The sequence below is a fragment of the Helobdella robusta genome, assembly GCF_000326865.2.
Source record: "Helobdella robusta unplaced genomic scaffold HELROscaffold_61, whole genome shotgun sequence".
Lineage (NCBI taxonomy): Eukaryota > Metazoa > Annelida > Clitellata > Rhynchobdellida > Glossiphoniidae > Helobdella > Helobdella robusta.
In genome coordinates this window covers 893,544-904,828 of record NW_008705338.1, presented here as the reverse complement: position 1 = coordinate 904,828, position 11,285 = coordinate 893,544, and the positions used below count along the sequence as shown (strand labels likewise).

The 11,285-nt window shown below is 33.5% G+C and overlaps 1 protein-coding gene across 1 annotated transcript; it reads right to left on the bottom strand.

The window, feature by feature from the left end:
* Positions 1-2,898: 2,898 nt before the first annotated feature.
* HELRODRAFT_193873 (hypothetical protein) lies at positions 2,899-10,065 on the bottom strand (the record flags this gene model as incomplete). Its single annotated transcript, XM_009029734.1, has 10 exons — positions 2,899-3,285; positions 3,310-3,859; positions 4,720-4,802; positions 5,250-5,305; positions 5,696-5,898; positions 5,992-6,106; positions 7,389-7,549; positions 8,282-8,729; positions 9,102-9,232; positions 9,993-10,065. 9 exons carry the CDS (start codon positions 10,063-10,065, stop codon positions 3,534-3,536), a joined length of 1,596 nt encoding a protein of 531 aa, XP_009027982.1. The 3' UTR covers positions 2,899-3,285; positions 3,310-3,533.
* Positions 10,066-11,285: the final 1,220 nt, after the last annotated feature.

The following is an 11,285-nucleotide window of genomic DNA, read 5'->3' as shown; positions in this document are numbered from 1 at the left end:
GTGTATGTGTGCTTGTGTGGAGTTTGTGCGTGAGTGTGTTTGTGTGTGGTTGGTGTTCAGGAATGTGTGTGGCTGTTGTTCGGGAATGTTTGGATGTTTGTCCTGTGTATAATTAACGTTAATATATATGAATTTTTGTAGAATTATGAATTAAAATTTTGTACTTACGAGAGGTTTTACATTTTTCAATTTTTTTAAATTTTTTATTAAATTTTTTTAGTCTGGCACCAAAATATTTTCTACCATTCCAACAATTTACCTTATCTCAAAACGATTGCGCGCTGCATATCTCCAAGTTATTTACATAATTTTTCATTTCATTTTTTTTTGTTTAAAACATTTTAAATGCTTCTACGAAGAGAAACTCTTTCTACAAATGTTCATTTGTTTATTTTTATTCAGTCGATCATTGCCTCACAGACCGAACGGTCACTTTGTTTCGAGATGGTGTAATGGTTGAGACGTCTGGTTCTGTTTTGAAGTAACCAAGTTCAAATTTATCTCTAAAACACGCAACACCACTAGGGTTTAAAATTTGCTATGATCGGATATATGACGTCAAGCAGAGTAAAAGTGAACCTAGTGCAAGCAATATTTACATACTTTTTCAGCAATTAATTTTCACCGACAAAAAATTGCAATGCATCCAGATTGTTTGCTCAGTAGAACGCGGAAATTTTTATCATCAATTCAACACAAGTGACACAAAAAATAACTGTATCATCTTCATCTTCGTCATCATTTTGTCATCATTTTTTTATTTTTCGTTATTTTTTAAATCTTATTTTGCCCACTAGGTAATAATTATTCATTTATTATATGTCGCATGTATATCGTCAAAACCATCAGGACCATCATCATCTTTTTCTTAATTCATAACTCCTGTCTCTATAGAGTTAACGTCTTGATCTGTGCCATCGTCTTCATTTTCATCATAATAATAATTACCATCTCTTATCCTAGTGACGTCATCCTCTTAATCTGTCATCACCAACATCCTCATCATTCATGTATCATCATTCATGTATCATCATTCATGTATCATCATTCATGTATCATCATTCATGTATCATCATTCATGTATCATCATTCATGTATCATCATTCATGTATCATCATTCATGTATCATCATTCATGTATCAACATCATTCGCGTGACAATATCCTCGTATATTATTTTTCACAAACATCTTCCTATTCATCATCGCTATACATTTTGGCAGCGTGTATCAATTTATTTTACAGCCATAGTAAAATTTTTACTACCATTTTTTCTGTATAATCAACCCTGGCTGATGTTACGAAAGAAGTGAGATTATTTCTAAAAAAAAATTTGCTCTCTTAAAAATTCAGATTAATTACATGTGATGACATCTGTAGATCAATTTAACATTTCTCAATTTTCCTGTGGTGAAATTATTTGGTGAACTCACAAATTTAAATCCGACATCTGACGAAAAAATGAATGTAAAGTACTATTTAAAAGTACTGCATGAAAAAAAACTCTTTTAAATTAAGAATGTTTGTAAGTCTTAACAATCTAGAATTAGAAAATTAAATTTAATTTTATTCCAAAGTAAAACTTAATAAATGAATAAATTGAGAAAAATGTTGCCACTACAACAACGGTATCTTACAATTTATTCGGCAAAATTTCAAATCTTCAACACCGTTCATATTCACTTAGCTTCACGAAAATCAACTTCATTAAACTTCCTTTATATTGAATCAAAACATAGATATTAAAAAATTTTTTCAATGTTTTTAATTTCAAAAATGAACGAAAAACTACAGTTACGTAAAAAATATTATATCGTCGTCATCATGAATAATGTTGATGAGAGCCCTCCATCCAATTTTAAACGCAACCGAGGTTTTTCTGATAAGTTCAAATTTTTATTATATGTATAATCTAATCAACCAAGCAATAATTACCACATGAAGCGTTCTAATTATATTACAAATCTTATAAAGGGCGGATCCAGACAACTTTGATGAAGGGTCCAACTTTCATGGGGGGCCCAACTTTCACGGGGGTCCAACCTTTGACGGGAGGGTCTAACTTTGACGGGGGGTGGTCCAACACACAAAAAAAAATTTTATGAGAGGCTGATAGAGCTGAGAGAGGTAGGAGAGATTTTTTTTGGGTATCGCACGACTTTTTGTCAATTTTGCGATGTTTTAATATCTGAAAAGTACAGTTTTTGTTGTATAGAGTGCTGAATAACCATTACAGAAAATAGTTGTTGAACAGTTGGTAACCTGGCAGCCTTCCCAAAAAAACCTCACCTGGATCCTACCTGTACTGCAAGACACTAACATCAAACGAGTATAATTAAACATTAATTATAAATAATATTATCTAATATAATGTTATATAATAATATAAAATTATATAATTACAATAATATTTATAGGTGCAATTACAATTATCATTGTTTGTATGCAAGTTTTTTTTTCAAACATCCAAACATATATTTTGTTGTTATAAAATGAAGTTACGTATCAACTGTCAACACAGTAGATTATTAACGAATCGTTTGAATTTAACTTTGAATGAATTTAAGTAATAAAACATAATAAATTATGTGTGTGTGTTTGTGTGGTGTATGTGTGTGTTTGTGTGCTTCCAGAAGCTAGTTGTGGATGTTGCAGAAGATTAATATGAATTTTCAATGTTGATGATACTGTGTTGTTACTGTCATTGTAGTTATTGTCATTTTGTTGTTGCTAACGTTGTTAGTGTTGTTATTATTGTTGTTGTTGTTTTTGGTGGTGGTGGTGTTGTAATTAATGCTCTTGGTTTCCGTCAACAAACAACACAAATAGTAGGAAGGAACCACAAAATGTTTATAAAAAGAGAAAAAAAAAAAAAAAGAAAATAACGCAACAATGAAAATTAATTTTATCAGCGTTTTGTCTCTGAAAGCATGAAATACGTTAAAAAGTTTTTAAAACGGACTTTGAAACTTTGAAAAACAGGATGACGTTGATAAATTTTTCGAAAAATCGTCGCAAGAAAAACAGTTTAAAAGAAATCAACTAGTCAGTTCAAAACAATTATGACAATAAATATAACAATAATTATAATTAATAATAATAATTACTATTATTATTAGTATTATTATTACTATTAACACAAGTTTAAATAACTCAAAGTGATCTCTCTTAAAATTTTATCTACCACATTTTTGAATGTTAAACTACGCTGGCAGTAATCAATATGCCAGTTTTATATTTGATGATAATTTTCAAGGTTTTTATAAATTTATCAACATTATTATTATTATTATTATTATTATTATTATAATTATTATTATTATTGCTGTTGTTGTTGTTGTTGATGTTATTATTATTATTATCTATTTTACATTGCAATAACGAACGACGAAATGTCATTGGTTTGATCGACTGACTAGCAAGAAAATTTTTTACGATAGCTAGTAATAATAATAGTAATAAAAATCAAATAACAACAAAAAAATAATAGTAATATTATTTATTTATTATTATTTTATTATTATCATTCTAGGTTTAATCGGCGTCATAGCCGCTATGTTCGCTGACGATTTCATCATCATCATCATCTTGCTTATTATTATTATTATTATTGTTGTTGTTGTTGAGGTTAACTTTGTATACATTTTTTCTATTGTTGCTGTTGTTGTTGTCGTTGTTGACGAATTTGTTATTGCTGCTCTTCGGATCGAAATATTTTTTGGCAGTAGGAGGAGTTGCTACAATGGCAGCAGCAGCAGTAGTAGTGGTAGCTGCTGTTGTTGCGACTATCGTTTGCCCATCTTTTTTCCTGACTACATTACCGGATTGATCATGATGATGATGATGATGTTGGGGACGATCTGTGTGCGTGTGTGCGTGTGTACGTGTATGTCATTATTATTTAATTAATAATATTTATTATTATGATTTAATATTTATGATTAGCATAGTCGCAGTCTTAATTTGGAGAGAACTCTTTTTGCCTAGCCCCTAAAAATTTTGAGATGACAAACCTAATAATTTAACCCATCCTCATTATGTAGAGATAAAAACCTGTTGTTGCTGTTGTTGTTGTTGTTGTTGCTGCTGCTGTTTATTTTTAGGTTTAAATTGTTGCCACGTGATAAGTAAATTTTTTTTTGTTAATTTATCCGGCTGTCATCATCATCTTCATAATCATCGCAGACGAAGATGACGGTGCAAGGTTGCATTCCCTCATTCAGTTATTCATAAATTGCACTTTGCTATTGTTTAATACTATAGTGTAGTTTGTAGTGCTAGATAAACTCGTCTTTCCAATGAAATCGTCAATATTATATTGCATGGTTTGATTAAAATAAGCGGTATGAACGCAAACAACCAAGCAAATGTATGTAGGCTACTAGAATGTAACTAATATTATTGTAACAAAACATCGCTATTATCGTAACGTAACGTTAACGCCATGATTAACAATGTCGTCACTTCATTAGCGATATAAACAACAACAACACTGGTGACATCAACAACATTGATGACGTCATCAAAATTGATGACGTCAAGATTCTTCGATGTGACAAACTTTGTCGTCGTCATCGGTAAAACGAGTGTACACCAACAACATTAATGTGACGTCATCAACAACATCATTAATGACACATCAACCACACGCTCACACACACACACATACACATGCACACACACATACGCACAGACACACATACACACACACAAAACAAACCAGCCACGAGGAATTTCTGCTTCCTAATCCTGAAGCCATTGTTAGCGAGGCAGACGTACCTTCCCTCAAACTGGGGTCCATATCTTTTGAAGATCATCAACAGTAATTAATTAACTAAATTAATTAATTAATTAGCCAATTAAGTAATAAATTGATTTAAAAATTATTCACAACTAATTGTTTGTTTTAATTTGTTTTTCTAAAATAAATATGACGAACAATATTCATCAACGTTATTATTGTTTGAGACAATGCATGAATTTATACACACACATGCACACACAAACACACACACGCACACACACAAACACACACACACAGAGATATATATCTATATATAAATTCACGCACACACACACACACATACTGACAAACACACACATGCATACAAGTATACACGCACACATATATAGAAACAGCGAGAAAACGAATGAGAGAGAGAAAGAGAAAAAAGAGAGAAATATAAACACACATACACACATATACACAGAAACACACACATACACACACAAACACAAACACACACACACCTGATAATGACCAATGTGGATGAGACCGCATTCTTCTTCCAGTCACTGGAGTCGTCCTATCCATTAGTTAGTTTCATTTTATTTCACACATTCGCTCATATTTCCATTTTGTTGTGTATATTATATTTATTTGTTTTATTTATTTATTGTTTTTAATTTTGTAAACAAAATAGCAAAGAATAAAATGAAAAAATAAAAAAAAATTAATTGAAAAGAAAAAATAGCGAAGAAAAACATCGAAGTAATTTAAAAACAAATATTTGCATAAATGTTTCGAAAAATTGAACCTCAATCTTAGCAACAAGAACGTACTTTGGAGAGTGTATAATCATGAAAATGTTCATGAAGCAACAAATTTTAACTTGATTTTATTATCATTTTATTATATTTATAGGAATAATTTTCAAATAATTATTAATTCACTAATAATTTTTGAAAGAACTAACAATGATGTAATAATTCTTCCCATTGGTCACAGGGTCCCTACCCTTGTACCACGTGATCGATGGCTGCGGATTGGGATTTCCCCTGGTCTCGCACATCAGCAGGAAAGATTTTCCTAAAACCGGAAGTGGATCGTGAGTGGAAGCGGGAAACCAGTTGTGACTGTCGTAACGCATCTTGTAGCCATCCAACTTCCATGGATTGTCTGCGGTGATGAAGATGATGGTGATAATGATGTCTATATTCATAGTACACACACCACACGCATACACACACACACACACACACACACGCATACCTTCGACGATAATTGAGAATTTGTGGTGGACGACTGGTTTGACGAAGTTATCGATGTAGCAGACGTATACGCCACTGTCGTACTCTGTGGCCGATTTTATGAACAGGCCGTTGCCCTGGGGTGTTTGTGTGGTAGTTGATTTTAAGGTTAAAGGTCAACTATTATTATTATTGTTATTATTATTATTATTGTTGTTGTTGTCGTCGTCGTCGTTGTTGTTGTTGTGTTGTATTGTAATGCAATGTTTTTTTGTTTTTTTTATGTGTTGTTTGTTGTTGTAATAAATGTATTGTCATCCTAACGCATAAACGTTTGTTGTGATGTGTTGTTTGGGACGTTGTTTGTCTGTGTGTGTGTGTGAGTTGTTTGTGTGTGTGTGTTGTGTGTGATGTGTTGTTTGTGACGTTGTGTATCTGTGTGTCTGTGTGTGCGCGTGTGTGTTGAGAGTTGTTGGAACATTTAGCAGATGAAAATGTGTTTAATTTGTTAAGTTGGAGTGCCTGCCTGAATGGAGGCAGGCGAGTGAGTGGTGATTGAATGAGTGAATGTGTAAGTAGATGAATGAATGAATAATGAATGAACAATTGAATGAATAAATGAATGAATGAATGAACATGTGAACCATCATACAAATGATTAATATGATTGATAATAATTGTGAATGCGTGAACAAACAAACGAATAAATTGACAAACGCTAATACATTTGTTTGATTGAAGAAATTAACAAATAATTAAAATAAATTGATAATAGTAATAAATTAAATTAAATTTACGTGAATGACTGAATAAATGACTGAATAAATAAATGAATGAATGAATGAATGAATTAACAAACGAATGAATGAATGAACAAACAAACGACTTAACTACAGAATGGCTGACAAATTATATATCTGTTGGATTGACATTTCTTCTTCCCGAGCAAACAAATAAAAAACAAAATGATTGATTGACAGATTGATAAACAATATCTTGCTCGCTATTGAATTGAAAACACACATAAACACACGCACACACACACTTAACACCAAACACACGTGCAAACGAGCACACGCACACACACACACACTTAACACGAAACACACATACAAACGAACACACGCACACACACACACTTAACACAAAACACATGTGCAAACGAACACACGCACACACACACTTAACACGAAACACACATACAAACGAACACACACATACAAACGAACACGCACACACACACACACTTAACACGAAACACACATACAAACGAACACACGCACACACACACACTTAACACAAAACACATGTGCAAACGAACACACGCACACACACACTTAACACGAAACACACATACAAACGAACACACACATACAAACGAACACACACATACAAACGAACACGCACACACACACACACCCAATATTGATGGCTCCCATCAGGAAGGGTTCGATTCCTATCCTCCCTGGTCCAGTAGACAATGGGCACTGGATATCCCGAAGCATTGCACCAGAGGGTCACATCGTTGTCTACCTTAACACGCGTCTCTTTCTCACTCGTCTGAGATTCTATCTTTGAATCTGTCAACGAGGTTTTCATGGTTGTTGATGGCTGTTAAATGATACCGTATCGATATATCATGATATCATATCGATATATCATGATATCTTAACAATATAACAGATATCTTAATAATATATCATGATATCCACAGTAACAATATATCATGATATCTTAATAATATATCTTGATATTGTAACAATATATCATGACATCGTAACAATATATCATGATATTGTGTTGTGAGTGTTCTTGTTATCATATCATCATTATTGTTGTTAGCCTTATCATCATCATCGTTATTATTATTATCATCATGATCCGTGAGTCCGTGAGGTGATGAAATGATTAAAAGTACTACAATGTGAGTAGGTTTAAAAGCAAGAAAATCTCCTCTTATCACATGGCAATATGTGATGATGATACTTTGATCCATAAGCAAGTAACGCCTATTGTGATATTGGCTGTCAGTGTGTGTGTGTGTGTGTGTGTGTGTGTGTGTGTGTGTGTGTGTGTGTGTGTGTGTGTGTGTGTGTGTTGTTCTTAACTTTAGGTAAAGCAGTAAAAAGATAATAGCCATAGTTATCACCATACTTACTGCGTTTTGTTGTTGCTCCGTTTTATGTGAAAAAAATTACAGAGTTCCGCTTAAAGCGTATAAAAACTAAAATTCTATTCTATGTTATAAAACTTTTTAATACATCGTCAAGTCCTGAAGAACGAGCCACAAATAATCACCCAAAAGAACCGACCTGTAACATTGAGGATCATGTACTTGTGTCTGGTGCTCGAGCCGGCCAGGTTGCACCTGTAGTAGCCACCATCTGACTTTCTGACGCGTCTGATGATGAGGACACTGAGGGCGCTGTTGTGGGGCCTGTACACTCTGAAGCGCTTGTCTTTCACAGCCAGGTTCCTTCCCGTCGCTATGACCGTCGGTTGTGAATCTTGAAAGTTCTGGTAGAAGTAGTAGTTGTTGTGGTTGTTGTTGTCGTTGTTGTTGTTGCTGTTCAGGAATGGGTTGATGTTGACGCTCTCTTCGTTGTTTTGGTTGCGCTTGCGTTTGCGGCTGTTCGGTGCGTTGTTGTTGTTGTTGGAGCTGCGGTAGGTGTTGAATTGTTGCTGCTGTTGTTGTAGTTTTTGTTGCTGCTGTTTCTGAAGTTCTTTCTCATCTGATGGCGACTCCTTCACCCAGTCGATCTGAAATTGAATGGAAAGTTAAAATTATGGAGAAAAAAAAACTTGCCAGTTTGCAACATTTCGAATTGTGCCATCCGATAATGGTTTGAATATTTTTTGTTTTAGAATATTTTAGCATTGTATGTTGTACAAAATAATATCTAAAATATAGAAGATACAGTGGCGTAATGGTTAGGGTGCTTGGCACTGCTGTTGCGGCAGCTGGGTTCAAATGCTAGAAGACCCTCAACTACACCATGGAATGTGTGTGATGTAATTATTCACGTGTGTTAACGTACATACATTGGGGGGTTATTTTTGATACTTTTAAAATATACGGAGAAATTAATATAGAAAAGAAGAAAAATATTTGAAACAACAGTTACAACTTACATTTCCATTCTTGAGTTGGGGGAAGAGGGCGTCGAAGCTGCAGTGGATGACCGCTGTGTCCCCTGCGGCTACTGTGGTCACCGACCATACATGCTCCACCGAAGCTAGCGAGTTGTCCTCGTCGCCGTTTGCTGTTTGTGGTGGTGGTGGTGATGATGAGGATGATGATGGTGGTGGTGATGGTGGTGATGATGATGATGAGAATGATGGTTATGATGATGATGATGGTGATAATGACGACGACGATGAGGTTGATGATGATGATGGTGATGATAGTGTTGGTTGTGGTAGTAGGAATAATAATGATGTTAGTTTGGTGCTAGTGATGATGACGATGATGACGACGATGACAATGATGATGACGATGATAAGGCTGATTAGAATAGCATAGCATCGACAACATCACCATATAAGTGAATTATTGATAATATCTGGAGATGAGAGTATCGATTGGCCCATGGATTTGTTGATAGAATCATTTTTACGAATCACCTCGAGTGTTTTTGTGTTTGTCTCTGTGTTGTGTTGCGTGTATGTGTCTTTGTGCCTGTGTGTATGTGTGTGTCTGTGTTGTTCATGTGTGTATGCATGTATTGTGTGTGTTTCTGTGTTGTTCGTGCGTGTATGCATGTATGTGTGTTTCTGTGTTGTTCGTGCATGTATGCATGCATGTGAGTTTCTGTGTTTTCAACATTTTAGCTAACAAATCAAAAACGAATATACTCTTTCCACATATTATATGTAAAGGTCCAAGAGTATGGAATTATATTATGAAAAATGGTTTTTGTAATGAAAATATGCACAAGAACTTCAAAAATAGGTTAAAAACGTTTTTATTGGAAACACACATAAATATTTGTGTTGGTTTTTAATTGTGAACTATTCACGGACCATTACATTCAAAGGTGTATAATTTATGTAGAAAACTGGAAACATAATTTGTATTTTCTGTTACGGTGGACATGCTCGATGAATTCCAATAAGAATTCTATCAGAGTCTGCCCGCTTCTTATCATTAAATTCTTTTTTTAATTTTATGGAGCAAATAAAATTTCGTTTCGTTTTGTATGTATGTATGAAGGTTTCTGTGTTTCTGAGTTGTTTGTGTGTGTATGCATGTATGTGTGTTGTGTATGTACGTTGTGCATGTTTGGTTCTCTATACCATTTTTTTTCGTTATTTCTAAAATACAAAATTTAGTTTAGGGAAAAATAAAAAAAATGAATGCACTTTAGAATGCATTTTTTTAGTAATGCAATCACTTTGTAATGTAAACCTTTTTAAATGTAAATTTTCTTTGTGGCAAAAATCGTTTGTAATGTGTGAATAATTCACAAAGTGTAAACCACTTTTGCAGTGTAAATCATTTGTAATGTGTGAATTACTCTGGGAATAAATCACGTCAGTTCAGTAAATAGTAGTTGAGGACCTCGTTCGGATACGCCAGCAATTGAACCTCTCATCAATTACTCCATCAACAATTATTTTTTCTATTTTTTGTGATAAATGGCATGTAATAGCGTGAAAATGGCATATAATAGCGTGAAAATTTAATATTTATACGATAAATTGACAATAAGGCAAAAATAGAATGATGACGGTAGCAAATTAAACCAAATATATCACATGTGTTTGCTTCGCCACGGCCATATCCAACGAATTATTAATATTATTATTTATAACTTCCATTTACACATGTTTATTTGGTTATAATTTATTCATTTATTCATTCGTTCGTTCGTTCGTTTGTTCGTTCATTCATTCATTCATTCATTCGTTCGTTCGTTCGTTCGTTCATTCATTCGTACATTCGTTCGTTCATTCATTCATTCATTCATTCATTCGTTTATCTATTTATTAATTAGCTTATTATTAAACGTGCATGATGTTATTTAGAATTGCTTGGTCCCATTTTCTTGCATATGTAACAATATCAACAAACAACATCAGCATCAACAAACAACATCAACAAACTACACCAACATCAACAAACTACATCAACAAACTACACCAACATCAACAAACTACATCAACAAACTACATCAACTATAAAAAAAAGTATAAAAACAACACAAACACTACAACAACGTTAATTTGACACAAAAAAAAACAAGATGAAACCATAACAGCAGCAACTAAAAAACTAACTTGAAATTAAAAAACTTGGGCGCAGCAAAAATTAAA